Source organism: Nyctereutes procyonoides, unplaced genomic scaffold (genome assembly GCF_905146905.1).
Source record: "Nyctereutes procyonoides isolate TBG_1078 unplaced genomic scaffold, NYPRO_anot_genome, whole genome shotgun sequence".
Classification (NCBI taxonomy): Eukaryota; Metazoa; Chordata; class Mammalia; order Carnivora; family Canidae; genus Nyctereutes; species Nyctereutes procyonoides.
In genome coordinates, this window is record NW_026575146.1 from 32237874 (window position 1) to 32265766 (window position 27893).

At 40.4% G+C, this 27893-nt stretch overlaps 2 protein-coding genes across 12 annotated transcripts in view; one reads left to right on the forward strand and one right to left on the reverse strand.

Annotated features, from left to right (window-relative positions):
- RNF146 (ring finger protein 146) overlaps positions 1 to 25717 on the forward strand; it is a 29157-nt gene extending 3440 nt beyond the window's left edge. For 2 of the 8 annotated variants that reach the window (XM_055311242.1, XM_055311241.1), the window contains 2 exons: positions 7151 to 7255; positions 23421 to 25716. In XM_055311242.1, the coding sequence (XP_055167217.1) occupies positions 7254 to 7255; positions 23421 to 24498 (1080 nt within the window). In that variant the 5' untranslated portion in view covers positions 7151 to 7253 and the 3' untranslated portion in view covers positions 24499 to 25716. Of the gene's footprint in view, positions 1 to 4322; positions 4734 to 7150; positions 7256 to 10534; positions 10738 to 21009; positions 21098 to 23420 lie in introns of those variants that run through there. The other 6 variants (XM_055311244.1, XR_008662575.1, XR_008662576.1 and 3 more) reach the window with 6 other exon arrangements.
- A 679-nt stretch (positions 25718 to 26396) lies between these two features.
- The window catches only part of ECHDC1 (ethylmalonyl-CoA decarboxylase 1), a 56505-nt gene continuing 55008 nt past the window's right edge, over positions 26397 to 27893 (reverse strand). For all 4 annotated transcript variants that reach the window (XM_055310881.1, XM_055310880.1, XM_055310883.1 and 1 more), the window contains one exon: positions 26397 to 27593. In XM_055310881.1, coding sequence (XP_055166856.1) covers positions 27207 to 27593 — 387 coding nt within the window. In that variant the 3' untranslated portion in view covers positions 26397 to 27206. The remainder of the gene's footprint in view (positions 27594 to 27893) is intronic.

Genomic DNA, 27893 nt, shown 5'->3' on the forward strand with positions numbered 1-27893 from the left:
TTTGTCTCTACCAGCTTTTATATAGAATATTTCCTGTTTTGTGTATTTTTGAATTTAAAAAGAGTAAAACTATTTTATTAAACATTAGCTGTCAGTAGTTGGATAAATACAGGAAGTCTTCAAATCTTTATAATGTGATACTTTATACTTCTCTCTTTAATTAGTTCTTTTAAAAAGAAAATCATTTATCTGAATCTGTCATGTGGGGAAAAAACGATGTTTTTTTTTTATTTGTGACTGACTTGAAAAGTGAAATTGGGGGATCCCTGGGTGGCGCAGCGGTTTGGCGCCCACCTTTGGCCCAGGGCGCGATCCTGGAGACCCCAGATCGAATCCCACATCGGGCTCCCGGTACATGGAGCCTGCTTCTCCCTCTGCCTGTGTCTCTGCCTCTCTCTCTCTGTGACTATCATAAATAAAAAAAATTAAAAAAAAAAGTGAAATCGTAATTAATCCTAGATATTTTCAGAGAAGATAACAGCATATGCAAATAATAGGACTGTGAATTTGTTGAGTGGTCACAAATTATAAATAGTACAGTATTACTTCATTTTCAGTTATACTTTTTTTACTAATTGGTTGAGTGGGTAAATGACTTAAATTCACTGACAGTCTCTAAACTCTTTTATATATTTTTAAATTTAGTCTGTCACCCTTTTCCCCCAGAATTAAGAGGCAGAAATATGTAATGTGGTTTTAAATCTTTTCTGTTTTTATGTTACCTTCCTAATAGTCCTTTTCTGTAAGAATTTTCACCTAAAGAATCTTAACCCATTCACTAATTGGTATTTGCATATCAAAATATTGTGATAAATTTTACTATAGTAATTCATAAATTATATTGAGTTTGGTATGTAATTTACAAATCATTCATTGCAGCGAGAAGTGTATGTTTGAATTATGTTTGTCAAATTAATTCTGGTTTAGAGTTAGAATTATACTATTCTATCCTAACATCTTTGGTTGAAAGGTGATTCTTTTACCTTCCCCCCATTAAAAAAATCTGGTTCCAAATGTAGAAGTTTTCTGAGGACTACTACCCATCACCATTCTGAATATTACGTGCTATTCCTTGTGTTGTGCCCCCTTGGCCTTAGAATTCTCCGGGATTACAGTGGAGGGATCAGTTTGGCAGAATTGGTATCACTGAAACCAAACAATTTTGATTAAACACAATATGCACTTTTCTTTTTTATCTGTGCCAGAACAGGTGTGGATAAAGTAACATGGAGTTCATTTTCTTTACTCAGCAATTCTGGTAGTAAGTTGTCAGTTTTGTATTTTTAAGAATTGTTAATATGCAAGACATTCTAAACCAGCATTACACAGTATGGTAGCCAGTAGCAACATGGGGCTGTTGGGCACTTGATATGTGGCTATTCTGAATTGAGTTGCTCTAAACGTAAAAATACACAATAAGTTTCAAAGTGTACATACGCACGAGAATATAAAATATATTAATAATTTCTTTATATTGAATACTTTGGAAACGGTAATCTTTTAAATATATTGGGTTAAATAACATTTTTAAATTAATTTTACCTGTTTTTCCTTTTATTAATGTGGCTAATAGAAAATTTGAAATTATGAATGTGGCTTGCATCATATTTCTGATAAATAATGCTATTCGAGACCTGTTCTCTGAGATACAGTACATTGAAGAAAAGATCTTTTCAAAGAAACACTTGAGTTGGGACGCCTGTGTCACTCAGTGGTTGAGCATCTGCCTTCAGCTCAAGGCATGATCCCAGTTCCTGGGATCGAGTCCTGCATCGGGCTCACCACGAGAAGCCCGCTTCTCCCTCTACCTTGTGTCTCTGCCTGTCTCTTCTCTGTGTCTCTTATGAATAAATAAAATCTTAAAAAAAAGAAAGAAAACTTGGGTTTGAATCCCATCTCCCAATATTGATAGCTTTGTGACATGGGGTTAAATCCTTAAGGGTTTGGGTTTCCTCATTTATACAGTGGGTGTAGTCATATCTCACAGGATTGTTTTGAGGATATCCAGAGCTTCGTGAACTTCTTAGTATGCATATGAACCACCTGGAGATCTGATTCTGTAGGTATGGAATGGGGCTCCAGATTTTTCATTTGTAAGGGACTTCCAGATAAATGCTAATATAGTTGGTTGGGGACACAGTTTACATAGCTAAGATCTAGAATACTGCATACATTTTAGTTTATTTTCCTCCCCCAACCATTATTGCCCATTTAGAATCTACTTTGAAAATTATGCATGGGATATAGGAATTGGAAAAGTCACTGTAGCTTGCAAGATTTATTAAAACTGGCTTTATTCTTGTTTTTTTATCTGTGCATTCTGAGAATTCATTACCAGTGAACAAAAAAAATGATATGCTTGTCAAAATGGCTTGAATCTTATATTTGTAAATGTTATATTTTAAACTCTTTATTTAAAAAGTATTTTCTTTATTTATTGAGAGAGAGACCCCCAATGAGTGAATATGAGTGGAAGGGAGGAGCAGAGGCAGAAGCAAACTCTCCACTAGCAGGGAGCCCAACGAGGGGCTCCATCCCAGGACCCTGAGATCCTGACCTAAGCCTAAGACAGACCCTCAACCAGTTGAGCCACCCAGGCGTCCTTATTTTAAACTCTTTAAAGAAATGATTAGAAAGTAGATATCTTTATATTTTTTTGTGACTGGGTGCCTTGTTCTCAGAACTCAGATGTTATGTTGAATAAATATTTCAATATTTTCTCTCAACAGTTACTTTAGGAAGTTTTCCCTTCAAGAACTATCACTTCAAGTCAACACTGATTGGCAGTTTACTAGCCACTTAGAGATAAAAGACAATCTTTATCTTTAGGAGGTTCATGGTTTAATGGAACAATAAAAAGCAGACAATTTCAGTGTATGAAGTTCAGCAATAGAAAAATGTACAAAATAGAGTGGAGGGAATGATTTTTGAGAGGTAGTCACAGAAAGTGCTAGTACAGTAGCATTCATAAGCTGTAAAAGAGCTAGTTTATACCAGCAGGAGGAAGTTCAGAACTACAGAGGGGGTTAGAGAACTATGAATCATTTGGTATAACTAGATTCTTAATCTGAGAGTGGTGGTGGGAGGTAAGACTAGAGAGAGATTTAGGTTTCAGGTCTTTAAAGCCTTCGGATGCTGTCCTTAGGAGCTTCCTTTATTGTATAGGCTGGAGAACCAGTATGGGGCTTTTTGTATGGGAGTCCCGTCTTGCTTTGGTAGTATTCACTCAGGCTCAGTGAATAAATTTGAGGGGTGTTCCTGAGGCAAGATAATCAGACTGAACAGTAGTTCGGGTGGGACGATACATGTTTAAACTAGGACATTTGCCGTGGCTAGCGAGTTGATTCCAAAGATGTTAGGGATAAAAATTGACAGAACTTGATTGGAGAAGGGATGAGAAAAATGATTTTCTGTTTTTCTCCGTCTGCATTCCTTGATTAAGTACGGAAGCTGAGATGCCCCTGCCAGATTCACGCAGACGTGGGGGTTTGTGGAGAACACGTAGATGAGAGACAGATGTGAGAGAGCCAAGTATTCTGTTAAGCAGAAAGTTAAAATGGTGAGCTCCACGTGAAGTAGGAGAAGAAAGGAGACTGGGAACTGGATAAAGAAAAGGAGGCCGTCAAGAAACTGGAGGGCCTCGTAAAACCAAAGAGCAGGTGTGGGAATGAGTAAGTGTGGAAGGACCAGAGCTTGGATCTGAGAGTGAGATTAAAATGACAGAGGCGGCAGTGCAGGTGGCCTCGAGCTGCAAATGTACACATCGTGTTTTGTTGCTGGAGGGACAGGGGTGAAGTTCACTGAATTTAGGATTTTAGGAGTTGAAAACAGGGAACGGTGTTTCTCAAATTAGATTCCGTGGACTACCTGCGTCACTATCACTTGAGGAACGTCGGTGTCTCCGGCCTCGAAGCTCCAGGATTAAGGCCTGAGAGTGTGTATCTCTAATGAGCAACCTCAGTGGGGCAAGTTTAGGAACCTCTGAGTTAGGAGTCGGGTGGGTCATATTTAAATCGGCTCATGGTGATGTGTCAGGAGTTGGGATGGAGAGGATGATGAACAGTGAAAGTGCAGTGTCTGCCCGGCAGGGGTTAAGCCAGAAGAGCTGTAGGGGTTCGGTGCGGGCGGTGGTGAGCCTTCTAGGAAATAGGGGTTTTGTTAACAGTCATGGTGACCGTAGTGTTTCCTCTTGTCCTGTGTGTGGGGATGGGCAGTTTCTGTTTTGACAGGCCTGCAGGAGAGAAACCAGCCAGTCTCCTGTGCTTTTGTGTAGGCACCTCAAGGGTCAAGTGAAAGGGTTTGGGGGTGGGGGTGTGGCCAGACCATGGAATCCACATGATGTGAAGAGTAAGTTTCCAAAGTCTGAATATCAAAAAGGTGATTTAGAAACTTTTTTACTCAGTTACTTTCGAAACTGGTACTGAAACAGGATTTTCTGTTCTGTGAAACACTTAGCGGGATAAGCTGGCTTGTATTCCATCTCACCGGGAAAAGTTTCTATTAAAGATAAATACTTACCGTCAAACACTAACCCCCTGTACCGGGGGAGCACGTGGACCTGGAGGAAGGCACCTTCCGTCTTGCTGTTCCGTGAGGCTTACGGTCTCGAGTCGCCCCGCGTGCTTGGTTCTGAGTTCTGTGCCGGGTGATCCGCTCCTGCGCTGGGCGTCGCCAAGTGGAGGAGAGGAGATCGAGAGAGAAGAAAGAGGATTCATAGCCGAGATGATGTTTTGGTTGGTGCTCCTGGATTCCCCGGATAAGAGGCATCTTGAGAAAAATTTGGCTTAATGATTGTAAACTTAGCTGTACTTGCAAGCAGTAGGAGGCCCTAACCAAGGTGATGGCCTGATCTCTTCACAAACTAGGCCCCCGTAGAAAGGCAGTGGGTCTGGAGTACAGTCCGTGTGGGCTGCTGTGTCTGTAGAGAACTTGTTTCACTTTAAAAACATTTTGGGATTGTGGTCAAATGAACATAAAATTCACCATGTTAACCATTTTTAAATGTACAATTCAGTGTCATTAATTACATTTACAGTGTTGTGCAAGCATCATCACTGTATTTCCGCAACTACTACACCATTTTAAACAGAAATTCTGTATCCATTAAGCAATAACTCTGCTCATCTCCCTAACCCCTGGTAACTTACCAACTTTCCGACTCTGTACTTGCCTATTTTCATTATTTCATATAAGTGGAATCATAACATTTGTCCTTTTGTGTCTGGCTTTTTTTTTTTTTTCTGTAATACTTTCAAGGCTCATCCAGGTTGTAGTATGTATTAGAATTTCATTTTTTTTCTATGGCTGAATAATATCCCATTGTATTTATATTCCACATTTTGTATATCTGTTCTTCTGTTGGTGGGTACTTGGATTGTGTCCACCGTTTGACTTTTGTGAATAATTCTGCACTGAACATTGGTATACAAGTATCTCTTTCAGTCCTTATTTTCAGTTCTTTTGGGTACATACCCGGAAATGGAATTGCTGGATAATATGGTGTTTTTATTTAGATTTTTTGAGGAACACCAAACTCCACAGTGGCTGCAGTAGTTTTATTAATATCAACTGTGTACAAGAGTTCCAGTTTTTCCACGTTCTTCCCAATGCTTACTATTTTCCTTTTTTTTTTTTTAATTATAGCCATCCTAATAGATGTGAAGGGCAATTCTTGTGATTTTTATTTACATTTCCCTAATTACATACAATGTTGAGCATTTTTTTCATGTATTTATTGGCAATTTCTACATCTTCTTTGAAGAAATGTCTACTCAAGTCTTTTGTCCATTAAAAATTTTTTTTGTCTTTTTGTTGGGTTGTAGGCATTCCTTTATATATTGTGGATATTAAACCCTTCTCAGTATATGATTTGTAAAGATTATCTCCTGTTGTATAGTTTTTGACTTTTAGCTTGCTTGACAATGTCTTTTGATGCCCAAAAGTTTTAATTTTGATGGAGTCCACAATTTGTTTTTTCTTTTATTACCCATTCTTCTGGTGCCATTCATATCTAGGAATCTATTGCCAAACCCAGCGTCATGTGTTTATAACCCTCTGTTTTCTTCTAAGGGTCATATGGCTTTACCTCTTACATTCAGATTGTTGGTCTGTCTTGAGTTAATTTCTGTATATGGTGTGAACTGGAGATCCAACTTCATTCTTTTGCATGTGGCAGTTCACTTGTCCTAGCATTTGTTAAGGAAACTGTTCTTTCTCCCATTGAATGGCACCTCTTTTTAAAAATCAGTTGGCCATACAAGTATCGGTTTATTTCTGGACTGTCTCTTCTATTGGTGTATTTGCCTCTTCTTAGGCCAGTACCACGTTGACTTGATTATTGTAGCTTTGTATTAAGTTTTGAAATTGGGATGTATGAGTTCTCCAACTCTGTTCTTTTTCAAGATTGTTTTGGATTATTTTTTAAGGTCCCACAATTTCAGATGAATTTGAGGATTGGCTTTTCCATTTCCACAGAAAAGGCTGTTGGAATTTTCATAAGAATTATGTTGAATCTATAGATTACTTTGGGTAGTATTGTCATCTTCAGTATTCCAATCCATGAACAGTTGTTTTTCTATTTAATTGGCTCTCTTGATTTCTTTTTGCAGTGTTTTATAGTTTTCAGTGTGCAAAGTCTTTCCCCTCCTTGGTTAAGTTGATTCCTAAGCATTTTATTCTTTTTAGATGCTGTTATAAATGGAGTTTTTGAGCATTCTCTAAAATGGTTTCTTGATTTCCTTTTTGGATTGTTGACTGCTGGATACAGAAACACGTCTGACTTGTACATTGAATTTGTAACCTACAACTGTGCTGAATTTGTTTATTAACTCTAGTAGTTTTCTTAGGGATTCTTTAGATTTTTTAGAAAATAGAGACAGTTTTACTATCTCTGCAAATAGAGATAGTTCTACTTCTTCATTACCTTTTTGTGTGCCTTTCATATCTTTTTCTAGTCTAATTACTTTAGCCAGCAATTCCAGTACTGTGTGAAATAGCAGTGGTGAAAGCAGGTATCCTTGTCTTGAAGTTTTGTCATTTTTAAGATTAAAAATTTGCCACTGAATTTCATTAAATGAGAGGATCATACATAATTGACTAACTTTATTGATCTTAAAGTCTATAGAAGTTGATGAAATAATTTATTTTGCAGCACAGAATGAACCAGCAGTGGAAGACAAAATACTGCACGCTATTTGACTGCTGGTGAAGATGATCTTTTTTTGTGACAGACAACTGTGGGATCTGTAATAGAAATGTAAGTATGGCATCATGATTTGTCCCAAAGAGGCAGTAAATTAAATGGACTAATGAAATGCAGTAAACCAAGTATATGTTATATTTAGTTCTAATTACACAAAATGAGCATTTTTATATTGAGTTTTAGATGTTTATTGAGTTAGTAATTTTATTCATGTTAAATTATTGTTAATGTAGATATTCAGGAATCTTATCAGGAAAAATTTCTGTAAAAGTGAATGAAACTGAAGACAAAAGAATTTGCTCAGAGAAGGCTAAAAAAACTGGAAAGATCTCCAGATCTTCTAGGTTCTTCTTTATCTTTACATTATAATTTACTTAAAAGCCAAACTAGGCAGACAATGTCGGCTTTTATAAATAAGAGGGACTTAACGGCTATAAAACACTAGTTATTAAAAGCTTATTTCACTAAATTAAAGTTTTTTTAAACTTATTGATTTTTTTAAAATAAAGATTTATTTAGAGAGTGCGGGGGAGGAAGGAGCAGAGAGAAGGGGAGAGAGTCTTAAGCAGACTCTGTGCTGCCCACTGCATGCGGAGCCTGATGGGGAGCTTGATCCCACAATCCTAAGATCACAACCTGAGCTGAACCAAGAATCGGACGCTTAACCAACTGCACCACCCACACATCCCTAAATTAATGGATTTTTTAAGAAAATTTAATATATGATTGCATTTTAATTAATACTGAGTTTTCTCTAGCCCCCAGTTTTACTAGTTGTGTTTTCCTATCACAAAAATCCTAGTTTTTGTGAAATAAGCTTTAAATTATTGCATTACCTTGATCATGCCCATATTGTATGTCATTCTAGTCTTGAACATTTTTACATGATGAACATCGTATTTCTATCTTCCAAGTTAATATGAATATTATCCAACTTGCTGTCACTCATGAAAAATGCAGTGAACATTTTACTGACTTTCATAGTTTTGGTGATTACCATGTTTGAAATAACTGGACTAGAGAGTGATCCTGTAGATATTATTTTACATATAACTATTGTTATCTACTTTTCAAAATGATGCTTTGATTATATATTAAAAGTATGGTAATATCATTCTCAGTTTTGAGAATTTGATAAAAGAAAAATGAAACCAATAAGCAGTTTTCTTTAAAATTAGGGTAAATATGTCTTATTTAATCTTGTTCATATATCATTTGTCTATATACATACATATTTTTTAATCCTGTAGATTAAATATTATAGGTGCTGGCTGTCAAGGAACTAGACTATGGTCTAGGAAGTGGGACATAATTATTAAACAGTGGAAGAAATGTCATATTGAGGTAACCATAAAATGCTTTTGGAACTGAGAGAATTTAGCCCATCTGAAGGGTTCAGAGTGAGAAAAACTTTTAGGTTGGTCTTAAAGAATAAATAGAATTTTAACAAGCTTAGAAAATTAGGAAGTATTTTTTAAGCCAAGGGAATGAGGGAGGGGCACAGTTGTCTAAGTATCAGGGCATCTTAGGGGAGTCAGGGAGCAATCCATGTGGCAAGGAGGATAGGGAGAAAGAGACTTCAAAGTTAGTGAAGGGAGTGTTTGTTTCATACCTACTATATTGCTAGGCACTATTGCATATTTGATTTGGATTATTGAATTTAATCACTGAAAAATGGCAATAGCTCATTGACTGGTGAAGAAACAGAATTAAGAGAGATGAAGTCATTTTACTTAGGTCAGTGTTTTCCAAATTTCTCTGAGCATAATTCTCTGGGGCACTTGTTAAAAACACTGATTTTTTAGACTGTAACACAGATGTGTGCAGATTTCCAGGGTAGAACAGACCAGCTAATACTTACTTTTGGAGAAGTTTGGGAAATGCTCTTCTGGGTCAGTGTGGTAAGAATAAATGATGGAGCTAGTATTTTAGCTAAGTCTTGTATACCCTAAAGGCCAGTCAGTGTAACTGAAAGCCGGTGCTTTAGGGATGTGGATTAGATAATGCAGGCAGTAGAAAACTGTTGAATTTTGGAGAGAAGACTAATTAGACATGATTGAACTGAGAAAAGATGAGGAGGAGAAAGGACTGAAGTCAGGGAGGCCACTTGGGAGGTTAGTATTTGTACAGGAGTGTGTCTGAGAAGCCAGAATTGGGGTCACAGGCTTTGCTAATGAAGGGGACATAGTCTAAAGAAGTTTTTGTCATGGAAAAGAGAAGTGGCCAAGGAATAAGGGATCATCAAGGATGGCTCTAAATTTTATGCAAGATTGAAAACAAAGGAAGAGGATGCAGATTTAGGAGAGCAGAGAATTTTGGCTTTAGTCCTGTTTGATTTCAGGTCCTTGAAAAATATTGAAGTAAATTATTTGAATACAGATCGGAAATACAGTTCACATGGCTCTGGAGACTAGATTTTGGGAGTCATGGTGTCATGTGTATTATTTTGAAATATTCAGTAGATTGTCTAGACATAGAATGTAGTGTGAAAATAGGGCCACACACAGAGCCTTTGTGAAGAATACTAGTACTTAGCTAGAGAAAAGAGAAAACAATGAAATAGGAGAATTGGGAGAGTGTACCACCATAGAAATGAATAGTATAAAGTTTTAGAAAAAGAGTTGGTCATCATAGCATTCAGTACAATGGGATCAAATATATTGAGACTGAAAGAAACCATTAGATTAATTATGGTAGTTGATTTTGTAATTTAAGGGTAGGGAATATTATCCAAAATCTTGAGGGAATTGGGATGGTACTAACACCAAAAATTGAGGGTTTAGCTTTCAAAACAACTTAGAGTGCCCTGTCCTGAGCAAAGAGGAATAATGATAGGTAGAGTGAAGATAAAGATAAATTTCAATGGTTCATTCTTACCTAATTTCTTAATGATAAAGTAGTCCAGGATATCTCTAAACTAAGAAGTTGGAGAAGATGTGTAATAGTCTTTGGGGGAAATATGAAAAGAAAGTTGTCTTGAAAAAAAAATTGTCTTGACTGGGTAAAAAGTTATCAATAGGAGGCTTGATAGTCTCTAGCAAGTCAAAATAGCTAATTATACGTGGTGCTCACAACTTTTGCACCATACATTTCACTATAAAAGTAGAAATTTTCATGAGTTTAATAGTTAACTTTTGTTAAGTCCTGTCCTTACTTGACTCTTCTTTTTTTGTAAATGTCTCCCTTGCAGCTTTTGTGATGGTGGTGGTCTCTTTATTCTCCTTGTCTCTCTGACCACTTCTTAACATCTTTTGTAGGCTGTTTTGCCTCATTAGTAAATATTGGAATAATCCAAGGTTCTGTGGTTGGCCTTTTTGTCTGCTTTCTCTACAGGTTTAATTTCAGTGTTTGGGATCCCTGGGTGGCGCAGCAGTTGGGCGCCTGCCTTTGGCCCAGGGCGCGATCCTGGAGACCCGGGATCGAATCCCACATCGGGCTCCCGGTGCATGGAGCCTGCTTCTCCCTCTGCCTGTGTCTCTGCCTCTCTCTCTCTCATTCTATGTGACTATCATAAATAAATAAAAATTAAAAAAATTAAAAAAAAAAATTTCAGTGTTCATTTACTTTCATGTCTCCAAGAACCATGTATTGGTGACTCATCAGACTTTTTTCAGCTTAGATTTCTTCAGAATACCAGTCTTCATCTGGAGACTACCTATCTTCATCTGGTGACCTTATAAATATCTCAGTCTTTATGTCTGAAACCGAATTCTCCTCAGATTCTTTTCTTTGTTTTCTTTTTAAGATTTTATTTATTCATTCATGAGAGACACAGAGACACAGGCAGAGGGAGAAGCAGGCTCCTCACAGGGAGCCAGATGTGGGACTTGATCCCGGGACCCCAGGATCACGCCCTGAGCCGAAGGCAGATGCTCAACTGCTGAGCCCCCCCACGTCCCTCAGATTCTGAATCTTGATGGGTGTGCCACCATTGATCAGTAACCAAATACTTTGTTTCATTTCCTCAGTATTTATTATATTCGTTTGTCGAAACCTTACATCTACACCCTCCCTCTCATTATCTTCTGCCTAGATTACTGGAAGTCCTAGTTTCCTTCTTGCCCCATGCCCTTCTTCTTCCTGACCACTGTCCAAATGATTTTGATAAACTACTAAGCCTAGTATCACTTCACAGCATAAAACCTTTTTTTTTTAATATTCTCAGTTTTATTTTTTTCTTTTTTTTTTTATAAATTAATTTTTATTGGTGTTCAATTTACCAACATACAGAATAACACCCAGTGCTCATCCCGTCAAGTGTCCCCCTCCGTGCCCGTCACCCATTCACCCCCACCCCCCACCCTCCTCCCCTTCCACCACCCCTAGTTCATTTCCCAGAGTTAGAAGTCTTTATGTTCTGTCTCCCTTTCTGATATCTCCCACACATTTCTTCTCCCTTCCCTTATATTCCCCTTCACTATTATTCATATTCCCCAAATGAATGAGAACATACACTGTTTGTCCTTCTCCGATTGACTTACTTCACTCAGCATAATACCCTCCAGTTCCATCCCCTTTGAAGCAAATGGTGGGTATTTGTCGTTTCTAATGGCTGAGTAATATTCCATTGTATACATAAACCACATCTTCTTTATCCATTCATCTTTCGATGGGCACCGAGGCTCCTTCCACAGTTTGGCTATTGTGGACATGGCTGCTAGAAACATCGGGGTGCAGGTGTCCCGGCGTTTCATTGCATCTGAATCTTTGGGGTAAATCCCTAACAGTGCAATTGCTGGGTCGTAGGGCAGGTCTATTTTTAATTCTTTGAGGAACCTCCACACAGTTTTCCAGAGTGGCTGCACCAGTTCACATTCCCACCAACAGTGTAAGAGGGTTCCCTTTTCTCCGCATCCTCTCCAACATTTGTTGTTTCCTGCCTTGTTAATTTTCCCCATTCTCACTGGTGTGAGGTGGTATCTCATTGTGGTTTTGATTTGTATTTCCCTGATGGCAAGTGATGCAGAGCATTTTCTCATGTGCATGTTGGCCATGTCTATGTCTTCCTCTGTGAGATTTCTGTTCATGTCTTTTGCCCATTTCATGATTGGATTGTTTGTTTCTTTGGTGTTGAGTTTAATAAGTTCTTTATAGATTTTGGAAACTAGCCCTTTATCTGATATGTTATTTGCAAATATCTTCTCCCATTCTGTAGGTTGTCTTTGAGTTTTGTTGACTGTATCCTTTGCTGTGCAAAAGCTTCTTATCTTGATGAAGTCCCAATAGTTCATTTTTGCTTTTGTTTCTTTTGCTTTCGTGGATGTATCTTGCAAGAAGTTACTGTGGCCAAGTTCAAAAAGGGTGTTGCCTGTGTTCTCCTCTAGGATTTTGATGGAGTCTTGTCTCACATTTAAATCTTTCATCCATTTTGAGTTTATCTTTGTGTATGGTGCAAGAGAGTGGTCTAGTTTCATTCTTCTGCATGTGGATGACCAATTTTCCCAGCACCATTTATTGAAGAGACTGTCTTTCTTCCAGTGGATCGTCTTTCCTCCTTTGTCGAATATTAGTTGACCATAAAGTTCAGGGTCCATTTCTGGGTTCTCTATTCTGTTCCATTGGTCTATGTGTCTGTTTTTGTGCCAGTACCACACTGTCTTGATGACCACAGCTTTGTAGTATAACCTGAAATCTGGCATTGTGATGCCCCCAGATATGGTTTTCCTTTTTAAAATTCCCCTGGCTATTCGGGGTCTTTTCTGATTCCACACAAATCTTAAAATAATTTGTTCTAAGTCTCTGAAGAACGTCCATGGTATTTTGATAGGGATTGCATTGAACGTGTAAATTGCCCTGGGTAGCATTGACATTTTCACAATATTAATTCTGCCAATCCATGAGCATGGAATATTTTTCCATCTCTTTGTGTCTTCCTCAATTTCTTTCAGAAGTGTTCTATAGTTTTTAGGGTATAGATCCTTTACCTCTTTGGTTAGGTTTATTCCTAGGTATCTTATGCTTTTGGGTGCAATTGTAAATGGGATTGACTCCTTAATTTCTCTTTCTTCAGTCTCATTGTTAGTGTATAGGAATGCCATTGATTTCTGGGCATTGATTTTGTATCCTGCCACGCTACCAAATTGCTGTATGAGTTCTAGCAATCTTGGGGTGGAGGCTTTTGGGTTTTCTATGTAGAGTATCATGTCATCGGCGAAGAGGGAGAGTTTGACTTCTTCTTTGCCAATTTGAATGCCTTTAATGTCTTTTTGTTGTCTGATTGCTGAGGCTAGGACTTCCAATACTATGTTGAATAGCAGTGGTTAGAGTGGACATCCCTGTCTGGTTCCTGATCTTAGGGGAAAGGCTCCCAGTGCTTCCCCATTGAGAATGATATTTGCTGTGGGCTTTTCGTAGATGGCTTTTAAGATATCGAGGAAAGTTCCCTCTATCCCTACACTCTGAAGAGTTTTGATCAGGAATGGATGCTGTATTTTGTCAAATGCTTTCTCTGCATCTAATGAGAGGATCATATGGTTCTTGGTTTTTCTCTTGCTGATATGATGAATCACATTGATTGTTTTACGAGTGTTGAACCAGCCTTGTGTCCCGGGGATAAATCCTACTTGGTCATGGTGAATAATTTTCTTAATGTGTTGTTGGATCCTATTGGCTAGTATCTTGTTGAGAATTTTTGCATCCATGTTCATCAGGGATATTGGTCTGTAATTCTCCTTTTTGGTGGGGTCTTTGTCTGGTTTTGGAATTAAGGTGATGCTGGCCTCATAGAATGAATTTGGAAGTACTCCATCTCTTTCTATCTTTCCAAACAGCTTTAGTAGAATAGGTATGATTTCTTCTTTAAACGTTTGATAGAATTCCCCTGGGAAGCCATCTGGCCCTGGACTCTTGTGTCTTGGGAGGTTTTTGATGACTTCTTCAATTTCCTCCCTGGTTATTGGCCTGTTCACGTTTTCTATTTCTTCCTGCTCCAGTTTTGGTAGTTTGTGGCTTTCCAGGAATGCGTCCATTTCTTCTAGATTGCCTAATTTATTGGCGTAGAGCTGTTCATAATATGTTTTTAAAATCGTTTGTATTTCCTTGGTGTTGGTAGTGATCTCTCCTTTCTCATTCATGATTTTATTAATTTGAGTCTTCTCTCTCTTCTTTTTAATAAGGTTGGCTAATGGTTTATCTATCTTATTAATTCTTTCAAAGAACCAACTCCTGGTTCTATTGATCTGTTCCACAGTTCTTCTGGTCTCAATTTCGTTGATTTCTGCTCGAATTTTAATTAACTCTCTTCTTCTGCTGGGCGTCGGGTCGATTTGCTGCTTCTTCTCTAGCTCCTTTATGTGTAAGGTTAGCTTTTGTATTTGAGTTCTTTCCAGTTTTTGAATGGATGCTTGTATTGCGATGTATTTCCCCCTCAGGACTGCTTTTGCTGCATCCCAAAGATTTTGAACAGTTGTATCTTCATTCTCATTAGTTTCCATGAATCTTTTTAATTCTTCCTTAATTTCCTGGTTGACCCTTTTATCTTTTAGCAGGATGGTCCTTAACCTCCACGTGTTTGAGGTCCTTCCAAACTTCTTCTTGTGATTGAGTTCTAATTTCAAGGCGTTATGGTCTGAGAATATGCAGGGGACGATCCCAATCTTTTGGTATCGGTTCAGACCCGATTTGTGACCCAGTATGTGGTCTATTCTGGAAAAAGTTCCATGTGCACTTGAGAAGAATGTGTATACAGTTGAGTTTGGATGTAAAGTTCTGTAGATATCTGTGAAATCTATCTGGTGCAGTGTATCATTTAAAGCTCTCGTTTCTTTGGAGATGTTGTGTTTAGAAGACCTATCAAGGGTAGAAAGAGCTAGATTGAAATCACCAAGTATAAGTGTATTATTATCTAAGTATTTCTTCACTTTGGTTAATAATTCGTTTAAGTATTTGGCAGCTCCCACATTCGGGGCATATATATTGAGGATTGTTAAGTCCTCTTGTTGGATAGATCCTTTAAGTATGATATAGTGTCCCTCTTCGTCTCTCACTACTGTCTTCGGAGTGAATTTTAGTTTATCTGATAGAAGGATGGCTACCCCTGCTTTCTTTTGAGAACCATTTGAATGGTAAATGGTTCTCCAACCTTTTATTTTCAGGTTGTAGGTGTCCTTCTGTCTAAAATGAGTCTCTTGTAGACAGCAAATAGATGGGTCCTGCTTTTTTATCCAGTCTGAAACCCTGCGCCTTTTGATGGGGTCATTAAGCCCGTTCACGTTCAGAGTTACTATTGACAGATATGAGTTTAGTGTCATCATGATATCTATTTAGTCCTTGTTTTTGTGGATTGTTCCACTGAACTTCTTCTTAAAGGGGAATTTTAAGAGTCCCCCTTAAAATTTCTTGCAGAGCTGGTTTGGAGGTCACATATTCTTTCAGTTCCTGCCTGTCTTGGAAGCTCTTTATCTCTCCTTCCATTTTGAATGAGAGCCTTGCTGGATAGAGTATTCTTGGTTGCATGTTCTTCTCATTTAGGACCCTGAATATATCCTGCCAGCCCTTTCTGGCCTGCCACGTCTCTGTGGAGAGGTCTGCTGTTACCCTAATATTCCTCCCCATGAAAGTCAGGGACTTCTTGTCTCTTGCTGCTTTAAGGATCTTCTCTTTATCTTTGGAATTTGCAAGCTTCACTATTAGATGTCGAGGTGTTGAACGGTTTTTATTGATTTTAGGGGGGGATCTCTCTATTTCCTGGATCTGAATGCCTGTTTCCCTTCCCAGATTGGAAAAGTTTTCAGCTAGGATTTGTTCAAATACATATTCTGGCCCTCTGTCCCTTTCGGCGCCCTCGGGAACCCCAATTAAACGTAGGTTTTTCTTCCTTAGGGTGTCATTTAATTCCCTTAATCTGTCTTCATGGTCCTTTAATTGTTTGTCTCTTTTTTCCTCAGTTTCCCTCTTTGCCATTAACTTGTCTTCTATGTCACTCACTCGTTCTTCCACCTCGTTAACCCTCGTCGTTAGGACTTCTAGTTTGGATTGCATCTTATTCAGTTGATTTTTAATTTCTGCCTGATTGGATCTAAATTCTGCAGTCATGAAGTCTCGTGAGTCCTTAATGCTTTTTTCTAGAGCCACCAGTAGCTGTATAATAGTGCTTCTGAATTGGCTTTCTGACATTGAATTGTAATCCAGATTTTGTAACTCTGTGGGAGAGAGGGCTGTTTCTGTTTCTTTCTTTTGAGGTGAGGTTTTCCTTCTAGTCATTTTGCTCAGTGCGGAGTGGCCAAAACCAAGTTGTATTGGGAAAAGGAGAGAAAGAGAAGGAAAGAAAAGAGAAAAAGAAAAAAGAAAAAGGAAAGAAGAGAAGAAAAAGGGAAAGAAAAAGAAAGAAAGGTGAAAAAAAAGGGGGGTGGGGGAAGCAATCTGAAATCAAAAAGAAAAGAAAAAAGAAAAAAGAAAAAAAACAAACAAAAACACGGGGGAGTATTTTCTGAATCTGTAGACTTTAAGTCCCTTGACTTCCCCTGGAATTGGTCCGTCCAGCTGGTCTTCTGGGGGAGGGGCCTGTTGCGCGGATTTTCAGGTGTTAGCACTTGGGGGAGCTGCTCTGCCCCTGCCTGTTGCAGGGCTCAGCGGGGGTTGTTCACCCCGTGAGGTCTCAGGAGGAACAGTCGCAGTTGCTATGGCAACTCTGGAAGCCTGGATTCAGCCTCCGCAGGAACTACGGGGCTCGGGGCTCTCGGTTCTCCGTCTGCAGGGCCTGGGGGGCTCTCGGTTCTCCGTCTGCAGGGCCTGGAGGCTCCGGGGCGGGGCTGCTGATCTGCTCAGCTCGGGGCAGGAGTGTCCTCGCTGTCCTGGGCCCTCCCGGCCTCTGCCTGTCCCGGGGGAGGCCGGATCCTGGGCTGTGTCCCGGCGCCCTGTGCTCCGGGGCCTGCGCTGTTGGATTCGCGCTCCCGCCCCGCAGCTCCCTCCCTGGAGCCGCTCCCGAGCCCCTCCGAGCTGCTCCGGGCCCCGCCGTGCGCGCTGCAGCCCTTAGGGAGCTCGGAGCACTCTCCGGGGCGCAGGTGTCTGTTAGTGTCCCAGGGAGCCCGAGGGCATCCCCGCCCTCCTGGGTCCTGCTCCAACTCCCTGCGAGCCCCTTTCCCCCCGGGAAGGTTGGTGCAGCTCCTGCTTCTCCGGGGCGGGGCTCTCCTGTCCTGGGGACACTCGCCCCGGCCTCAGCCCGGCTCCTCGCGGGGCCCCTCCCCCTCGGAGGCCTTTTGTTCCTTTATTTCTCTTTCCCCGTCTTCCTACCTTGATAGAAGCGCGAACTCTTCTCACTGTAGCATTCCATCTGGTCTCTCTTTACATCTCAGGCCGAATTCGTAGATTTTCAGGATGGTTTGAAGGTTATCTAGGTAATTTGTTGGGGACAGGTGATTTGGGGACCCTGCTCTTCCGCCATCTTGCCCCTCCTCCCCCCACAGCATAAAACCTTTCAGTGAATTCCTGTTGCCTATGTAGGAGTTCATTTGTTGAACAGCTTCATAGAGATCCTGAACCCTTTGAAATTATATGTAACATTTCATCAAATTCTTAATAATGCTGTGATGTAAACATGCTGAAGAACCTTTGGTATTCAGAATAAATGTTTAAGTTTATTAAGATAACGTAATGTACCAGGTCTTCGCAGCACTTCCTCTTGCATGGTATATTTCATCCACTCAAAATACATCTGTCCCCTTTCCTTGTTGGTCACCATTCTTTCCTTTGTGCTGCCTGGTACCTGTTTCCTTATCATACAGCCAGTGAGAAATGCACGTGTCCACTAACTTCTCAGCCCCTACACTTTGGTAGCAAGTAGTAGTATGCATCTCCTTCCTAGTACCATGGGAGATGCTCAGATAGGTCATCTGTTCAGGATTGAAAGGGAATACACAGAAGGACTGGAAGTGACAGAGAACCCCCGAGGGTCGTGGTAGAAACTCATTGCTTTATCAGTCTGTGAAGTTTCTTAGTAACTTGATGGTGGTGCTTATGTTTGTGTAGCCGTAATTATCTGGGGGCATTCAGTAGCCGCTGAGAGTGCAGACTCTGAAGTCAGACCATCTGGATTTGAAATTTAGATTTGGAGCTGGCTCAGTCACTTATGAACTGTGTGACTTTGGGCCTATCACCTGAGCTTTCTTTATAGTTTTCTAATCTGTAAAACAAGGAAAACTATAGACCCATTTTATAGGGTAATGTGAAGATTAGAAATAAAGTACTTCAGTGCCTGCACATTTTACACAATAAATGTTGTATTTATAATTTAATGTAATAAAAAAAATGCATCAACAAACACCCAGTAGAGAATAAATACCCACCATTTGCAAGACAGTGTACAATATGAAAAGCTAAGAATTTTGTCTTAAGGACTTCGGTCATTGTTTAAATTTGAAAGCTGTATTTTTAACTTGTATTAAACTTCAAACTCTTTATATTCCAGCAGAGCTAATAATTTGAGGAATTTTTTTTTTAATAGTCAAAGTTTTGAGAAGGAAGATGACATGTTTTTCTGATAGGTCTACACTTAACAAAAAGTGGTGTGTTAACTTATTCTTTGTTCTCTTTTTGATGTTTGCAATTGTATTCTGAGCCCAGAATGTTAAAAACCTGATTTGTGATACCTGGAATTTTTAGCACTGGCTATAAAGTTCTTCAGTACTATGTAAGCTAAAGACCTTTTTCATTTATAGTAATTTTATCTTTCTTTTGATAAGATGTCTTCAAGAGTAGTAATAAATCTGAGTACTTAGAGATTGCCACTAACTCTACCCATATAGCTCTATATTTTTGTCTTGAAAAGAAGGCTTATGTATTTGTCTTCCACAAATATACAACATACTTTCCTTATGGGAAGAAGAATGGAACTTTTGCTTAGAAGTTATATCACATTAACAATTCAATTAGTAAAAAAAAATGTCTGAAATGGAAAGATTTGAAATGAGAAATGTTTACTATGTTCTTCAGAGTTGAGCTAACAAATTTCTACATATGAAATCATTCTTAGTTTATTTAACCAGCAAATAAATTCTGTTTTCCAGAACAATCTCTGGAGGTTAGTTAGGGAACGCCTCTCTTTGACTGGCATTAACTCTTTTTCTGATCCTTTCTCTACAAAAAGAAGACAGGCATCTCTTATTCATATTGGTATGTTCCTCTGCACACATTTAGCCTCCAACCTACTTGACGGTCATTGAAGCTGCTTGAAACAGACTTTGTAGGGTAGATTAAAATGGCAAGAAATATAATGTTGAAGTGTATCTTATAGGCAGGGTAGTAGTGTGGGTTGCTTTGTGTTTATCTTGTTATATTATCTTAGTTTTGTCCATTGTGTGTGCCTCATCTAGAATTGTGTAAGAAGAATTTACTGAGTTTTACTCCTCATTTCTTGGTTGGTGATAAAGTATACTTGGCAAATAATCAATTTACAATTTGCTATGGCAGATTGATAGTTGAAAGTGCTTCAGAGAAAACAATGAAGCTTTCGTTGTCTGGTGTCTGGTTTTGATGAAGTTTATCCAACTTGTATCCTTCATTTTAATGAGGAAACCATAATACCTGCCCAGACAGTTGTTTTGACTTTCTGAGTGTGTTGCTTTTCCAGTTCATGCCTTCCCCTGGGGTGGTTGTAATTGATTTTTTTTTTTAGTCTAACGTTATGTTTAGGTTTATTCATTTATGCAAGAGTTGTAAGATATTGATCATATTAAGCAAGGTAGAAATAATGTTTTTAGGTTAAAAACTTTTTTTGTTAGATAAGCTAAATTATCTAATGGAAGATTGACTTTTGGGGTCAGTTTTACCTAAATACAGCAAGGTTTGGGATTATGTTGTTTTCAAGTATGGCATTCATCCAAGTTACACGTTGGATATTTTGTTCACATTTTACAAGGCTTTTATTTTTCCTTTTAAAACTATGGGACAAATAAATAAATAAATAAATAAATAAAACTATGGGCCTGTCCTTTACCCAGAATTTACCTAGATAGTTTAGTTTAAGACGTGTACTTATGTATAAGACATCGTTGCTTTTTTTTTTTTCCCTAAGTAGTGATGAGCATTAGCCCCTCTCCATTTCGTCTTATCAGTAGAATCAGAATGGATGGATGGCTTTCTTATCTTCATCTTCTTAATTAGGACTTTAAATAATACAGAAATTGAAAAGGATGTAAGAATATTACGTACTACTTGTTCTCCCATTCAATAGCTGATTTTAGTTCTTTCTGTTATCAAAATGTTTAAAGCTATACTGCGGTTTAAAAATGTATCAATTAAAAAAAAAATGTAGCAATAGAACCTGATGAATTAAAAGAGGCTTCCAGGGACCCCTGGGTGGCTCAGTGGTTGAGTGTCTGCCTTCTGCTCAGGGTGTGATCCTGGGGATCTCAGGATCGAGTCCCACGTCAGGCTCCCCGCATGGAGCCTGCTTCTCCCTCTGCCCGTGTCTCTGCCTCTCTCTCTGGGTATCTCATGAATAAAGAAATAAAATCTTTTTTTTTTTTAAAGGCCTTCCAGTATAGTTTAAATAGGTTGGTGGCGTCATGAACCAGTTGAGAAGCAAGCACTCTCACTTGTAACTTAGGTTAAGTTACAGGATCTTTGAAGGCAAGGGTTTATCTCAAAATACTTTGAAGCTCCTGTAAGTGCCTATCACGTATGAAGAGTTCCTATCTGGTAGAAATTGCCATAAGTTGGGAAAAAAGTTGTACTTCACCAGTTTATGTAACCCAGAGTTTCTAGTAAAGGAGTTGATTGGAAATGGAATTAAAGGTTGAAAAAAAGAGTTTGGAAATTAAAAATTAAGTATTTCCTAGTGATGAGTTCTTTCCACTGAGACCGTGTGCCGCTTCCTTTTCTAGGTAAGTACTGCCTTTTCAAAACTCTGGCATCATTTTCAACCTTGCCTGTTGAGGAGCCAAGGACACAGTAAAAGCAGTAAGAGAATAGGTGGTTGGGCTGGGTGTGCTGTGATGAAAGCCTAAGAACATTGTTTTGCAAGTTTTGATGAACATGACTTTTTTACTGACTACCTCTTTTGTCACCACTGTGCCCATTTTTGAATGTTTGATCTCGGAAAAAGGCAGAGATCCTTATGGTAAATTCTAAATATTCCTTGTTTAAAACAGTGGAATCAGCTGGTGAGAGAGAGATGGTTATTCATTTTAAGCAGCAGTTAATTACAAAAAAAAAAAAATTAATGGTTGCCAGTCTCTGTGAGACCTTCACCTCTGTTTCTCAGTCATTACTTATCACTGGTGCACTCCCTCTATCATTTTCTCCCCTTTTAATATGTCTGTGGTTTCTTAGGGCCATGGGATAAAGTCAAATCAGATGCTGCTTTAGCGGGCCGCAGAAAGACTCATTGTTTGGCTTCTGATTCCCTTTCTCACTTCGCCTCTTGCTGTTCCATTGCTTATTTGACTCCGTGCCGTGTATATGTCTCTGTCTTCAATCTCTTCCACTCACTCCCCAGGCACCTCTGCACCCTGTACTTTCTAGCCTGTGTCCGTCTTCCCATCTCTCATTATTATTTTTTAATAAGTATCCTAACACAGTAGGGCAGGAATTAGGCCATATTGTGATGATATGCTTGCTTGCCTCTGTGTTTCCTTATTTAACAAAGTAGGTGTGTCTCTTTAGATCCATCAATGCTCAGCGTTGTATGTGGACTATAGTAGTTTTTAAATAAGTGTTCATTCTCAGTAAGGCAGGAGTTAACAAATTTCATGTCAGTGTTTAAGCCCAATACCATCCAGTTTGACAAATCTTGTCCTTGTGCTTCAAGGCATCTTCAGTATTCATGTCATGTTTCTCCTTTGTTTTTACGTGATTGTAACATTGTGGAGAGGTAGTGATAACAAAGTGTTTTCATTTAGTGTTTTTTTGTTTTGTTTTGCGGGGGGTGGGGTGTGCACTTTGGCTCTTCTCCCCTAAGTTTCATAAACTGATTTGTAGGTAAGGAAATTTAGACTGTGGGTTTAACGGAGTGCTGAAGGGTAGGGGAGGGAGACTCAGGCTTTTAGGTATCTTCTCTAGCAGCGGTTTCCTTGTGGAATAGCTGTCTTATTTCGAGTGACCCTCTCCCTTGGCCGCCTGCAGTTACCACGCCTGCCCTCACTGTGCCTTCAGGGCCCGTCTCTAAGTGCACAGACAGAAAGCTTAGGCATTCCCAGATAGGTACAAGAAAATGCTTTACAAAAAAGTTTTATCAGACGGTTTAACATTAACATTTAAAGTAAAATAAAACTCAAAACGCCTATTTTATATGATGTATTCTTCGTTGAAAAACATGTTCATTTTCTTAGCCAGTTTTGTGTGTTCCGTCGCTAGCAGGTCTTGTACAGGAACACGGAGATGAGCCAAGTGGCCTGTTACCAGGCTTATGGGGAACACTGGCTTGAACAAAATAAATTCACACATCAATGTAACACTGCGATTCTGATAAGTGCTAGGAGTGAGAAGTACATGATAGGAAGTTTAAAAAAAAAAAAAAAGAGTAATTTGACCTAGTCATGGAGACTTCTCCAGAAGGATATAAAATGGGTAATCGTTTGTCCATGGGGGATATGGGAGGCAGGAAGTGAAGTGTTCATATAGAGAAAACCTATTGGAGGGAGTGGCCAGTGTGGATGGAAGCCTGATCAAGGGAAGGTCTGGTGGGGATGAGGCTGGTATGGGGGCTGAGGAGCAGGACCACTGCAGGACACAAACATCTTGGTCTTTATCCTGAAATCAACTTTTTAAGCAGGAGGTAAGACTGGAACAATTTAAAAGGCATATTCAGGCATTTAATGAACACTGTTTACTGGATGGCTAGGGCAGACATGGACAGTAGATGGATTCAGGAGAGTGGGATCACATTGGTAAGACCTGCTGATGTTTTGGATGTGAGGAGTAGGGGAAGGGCAGTGTAAGTGATGGATTTCAAATGGCTTGAAAAAGCAGATGGATAATGTTATCCCTGGGGGTGGGGAGCTTTTAGGGAGTAAATAAGGAGGAAACAGATCATGAGTTTATTTTTGGCTTAACATTTGTGCTTCTCATTGCTCCCCACAAGTAAAAATTCATAACAGAAAAAAATCAAAGATTTTTCTGCACAAGTTAAATTCTTTTTCTCTTTCTTTTTTGTTTTCCCATTTTCCAGTGTGTAGCACACATATACAGTAGGTGCTTAATAAGTGTTTTCTGAATTGTTGAATTAAGTTGGAAGAGTTGAAACGCAGTTTTAATGTTACGTGTATCTGCTCTCCTTTCTTAGGATGGCTGGCTGTGGTGAAGTTGATCACTCGATAAACATGCTTCCTACGAACAGGAAAGCGAATGAGTCCTGTTCTAACACTGCGCCTTCGCTCACTGTCCCCGAATGTGCCATTTGCCTGCAGACCTGCGTCCACCCCGTCAGTCTCCCGTGTAAGCATGTGTTCTGCTATCTGTGTGTAAAGGGAGCTTCATGGCTTGGAAAGCGATGTGCCCTGTGTCGACAAGAAATTCCTGAAGATTTCCTTGACAAGCCAACCTTACTGTCCCCAGAAGAACTCAAAGCAGCAAGTCGAGGAAACGGTGAATATGCGTGGTATTACGAAGGAAGAAATGGGTGGTGGCAGTATGACGAGCGCACTAGTAGAGAGTTGGAAGATGCTTTTTCCAAAGGTAAAAAGAGCACTGAAATGTTAATTGCTGGGTTTCTGTATGTTGCTGATCTTGAAAATATGGTTCAATACAGGAGAAATGAGCACGGACGTCGCAGGAAGATTAAGCGGGACATAATAGATATACCAAAGAAGGGAGTAGCTGGACTTAGGCTGGACTGTGACACCAGCACGGTCAACCTAGCGAGAGAGAGCTCTGCCGACGGAGCGGACAGCGTGCCAGCGCAGAGTGGAGCTTCTGTTCAGCCCCTGGCGTCTTCTGCAAGGCCCCCAGCATCGCTGGATGGTCCCTTAACAAGCCCTGCCACGCCGTCCCCGGATGCGAGCACTTCTCTGGAAGACTCTTTTGCTCATTTGCACCTCGGTGGAGACAGCATAGCTGAAAGGAGTCACAGGGGGGAAGGAGAAGAGGATCACGAGTCGCCATCCTCGGGCAGGGTCCCCGCACCAGACACCTCCGTGGAGGAGACCGAGTCTGATGCCAGTAGTGAGAGCGAGGAAGTACCTGCGCTTGGTGCACAGCACTCCTTGACCCACCAGAGACTTTTGGTTCCTAGTGCAAACCAGACAGTATCTGACCGATCAGATCGATCGGGGACTGATCGACCAGTCGCAGGGGGTGGAACAGTGAATGCTGGTGTCCGGTCTAGAAGACCTGATGGCCAGTGCACAGTAACTGAAGTTTAAATATGACAGTCTTCAGCTCCAGGCTCAAAGTTAAGGCTGTAAATTTCTGCCCACGTAACATACTCGTCCCTGGTAGTGCGTTGTTGGGAGCTGGGGGGGAAGGGGTGTGGGGAGGACAGACCTGTAATTAAAATCTCTAACATGTCTCTGTTGAGGAATTTATTTAATATAAGGAACTTGGCGTTAATAGTTGAGAGCTGTTTAGTAATAACCCAGTTTTCTTGAGGTCTGTTTATTTTATAGTTTTTAAAAGTTTCTTCAGTTCCTTCGGCCAGCGTGTGTGTATTATCTGTGCATTAACAGTCCTCATCTGACTCTTGCATTGTGTCTTACTTTTCTGCATGGATTGACGTAAAACCATTACTAAAATCTGGTACCTCTGAGGTGTCTGGTATCGGTATGAGCAGGAAGCTTAATGTGAGAATAGATGTGAATTCGGGATTTTAAAATAGATGAATAACAACTATTAAATAGTAAAGTTACCGAAATGGAAGTGTAAAGAAAACAGCTAATAACTCCTGTTTCAGAATCTTGTCTGTAACATACTCCATGGCATTTCCCATAGGCTCTGCTGTCTGGTCCTTGTAGTTTGAGGTTTCTCTTGACCTGCATTTTTCTTTTTGATTACAGAATTTATAATTTAATAAATACTAGAGTTTACCAAAAATAACTTGTCCATTGTCTGAGTGTGGAAAGAGGATGAAAACATTTTGACATTTGTGGCCAAAGGTCAGTAACCAGGTGGTGATTTGAATCGGTTGTGCTCAGCTTATTCAGCTGCTCAGAAGCTTGGTTTTTTTCATAGAGAATATGTAAACCAACTCCACAAGCAATTGCGTGGAATAAGTACGTATGGAAGTAAACCTAACGCTCGGGGGACCTAGACGTCTGACGTAACTGGTAACAGGCACCACGCACCCTGTAGATTGTCATTGCCAGCTGCCATTAGTGGCTTGACGCTAATGAATCCAACGGTAGGCTTATTTATAAACAGCATTAGTAGACACAAACTTAAAACGTAAAATCTGTGGCAAAATAAGTCTTGGACTAACTTGGTGATCCCGAATTTGGTTCCAAAAAATGGTAATGTTTGTCTTAATATAGTTTAACTCAAAACTGTAGGATTGTGTTGAAGTGTATGCAGGTTATTTTTAATGTTTTTCAAATGTGAATTAAATGTTACCATAGCAAAATACAAACTGTCACTACTTTGAAATTAGCTTTTATCTCTTGTAATAGGTTAGAGTTGGGAGTTAAGTCTTACTTTCATGTTCTTTAAAGCCTGTATTACAGAGATGATCATAATGTGTCAGTTGTGCATTTGTATTAAGTCTACTTTCAAAATATAGCTAGTTATAAAAAAGAAAGCTGTTTTTCAGAAAAAAATAGAAATCTGCTATATAATGCAAATGTATGTTCTAGGATGCTTCATGAGTGCCTTTAACATCTGAGGAAGTTTTGATGTAAAGCTAAATTGTTACTACATAAGCAGTAGTATTTTTACTACTAGTTTGGAAATCCCAGGGCATATACATCCTGGCAAATTTTATAGTCCATAGACTTCCCACAAGAGGACTGTTGTTTAGTAGGTGATTATTTTTAATTTTATTTATTCGTGAGACACACAGAGAGAGGCAGAGACACAGGCAGAGGGAGAAGCAGGCTCCATGCAGGGAGCCTGATATGGGACTCGATCCAGGGACTCCAGGATCACGCCCTGAGCCAAGGGCAGACACTCAACCGCTAAGCCACCCAGGGGCCCCTAGTAGGTAATTTAAAGTAGAAAATTAATTATTAAAACATCAAATAAGACTCTCAAGTTCGTGGGGGGGGGGAGTGAGTAGCATTTTTATTGAAGGAGGGGCCATTAAAAAATTAAAAGACGAGCCATTCCCCAATTCTTTCTTTATAAAGATTTTATTTTTTATTTGTTTTAAAATGATTTCTACAACCAGTGTGGGGGTCAAACTCAACCCCATGATCAAGAGTCACACGCCCCAATGACTGGCCCAGCCAGGTGCCCCTCCCCAAATCTTCATTACCTCCCAGCTAGTTAGAGCTGAAGAAAATGGTTGATTGATCATACCTCTTTTTTTTTTTTTTTAAGATTTTATTTATTTATTCATGAGAGACACAGGGAGAGAGGCAGAGACACAGGCAGAGGGAGAAGCAGGCTCCCTGCAGGGAGCGCAACGTGGAACTCGATCCCAGGACCCTGGGGTCACGGCCTGGGCCGAAGGTGGTGCTAAACCGCTGATCCCCCCAGGGGTCCCCAATCATACCTCTTATCCTGTCCCTGACTCCTCTCCACTTTTGTTTTTTAGTGCAAATCTCAGTACGTTATTTTTGTAAATTATTTCCAGGTAGGACAGAAAAAGTAGTACAAAAAATAACCCAGGGATAGGTTTGTGGAAAGGTGTTTCCTTTTAAAAACTGGTCTTTGGTTACAGTGTAAGAATTACTGTAGCAATTTATGATCATTTTTAGGCCAAAAGTGTTATATATTCTAGCCAAATGTTTCAGATTACTTGATGATTACCCAAATATACGGAAAACTAGATCAGTAAGTCAGTAATTGAAAAAAACTACTAAAAATCAAACTAGCGTAGCCTTTAAAGTAATTCTGGTTGAACGCCTGTGAGTGTCCAGCACTGGAGCTCCCCTGGAGCCCCGGTATTTCGTCCCCCTACTTATTAAATTTTCCTTTCCTAGCAATGGCCTCTCTGTTTGCAGGTCCGCCCCACACCGTTCCTACAAGCTCCTTTTCCATCTGTAAGGCCTCCTCCAAACAGAGCTCTCTGCCGGAAGACACCGACCTTTTCAAGGCTCTGATGACTTGGGGAGGCCCCTGGGTGAACTGCCCGAGCCAGGCCCGCGCCTCCTGCAGACAGCCGGCCTCGTCCGAGGCGCGCAGCACCTCCTCCACCATGCCCAGGCTCAGGGCCCTGGCGGCGTCCAGGGAGAGGGCGCCGCTTAGCACCTTGAGGGCCTGCCGGGCGCCCAGCAGCTCCACGAGGCGGGCGCCGCCGCCCCAGCTCGGCACGATGCCCATCTCCCTGTGGACGAACCTGATCTCGCCGTCCGCGGTCATGAGCCTGCAAGACAAGGGCGAATCTCCGTGAGTCGGCGCCGTGGCCGGGCCTGGGGGGGCGGCCTCGCTCCTAAACGCCCGCCCCACCGCCCCAAGTGCGGGGCCCCGAGGGCAAAGGCTGGACCGAGAGGTCGGGTCACGCTGCGGGGGACATGCGGAGGCGAGGCAAGGGCCATGGCTCAAGAACTGGCTCTTGGTCCGGCGTCTACACGGTGCTCGCACGAGCCCGCGGGGAGCCCACGGGGAGCACGGAGAGCACCTCCTACGGGGCCGACCGGGGGCTGCGGGCCTAGCCAGCAAGCCC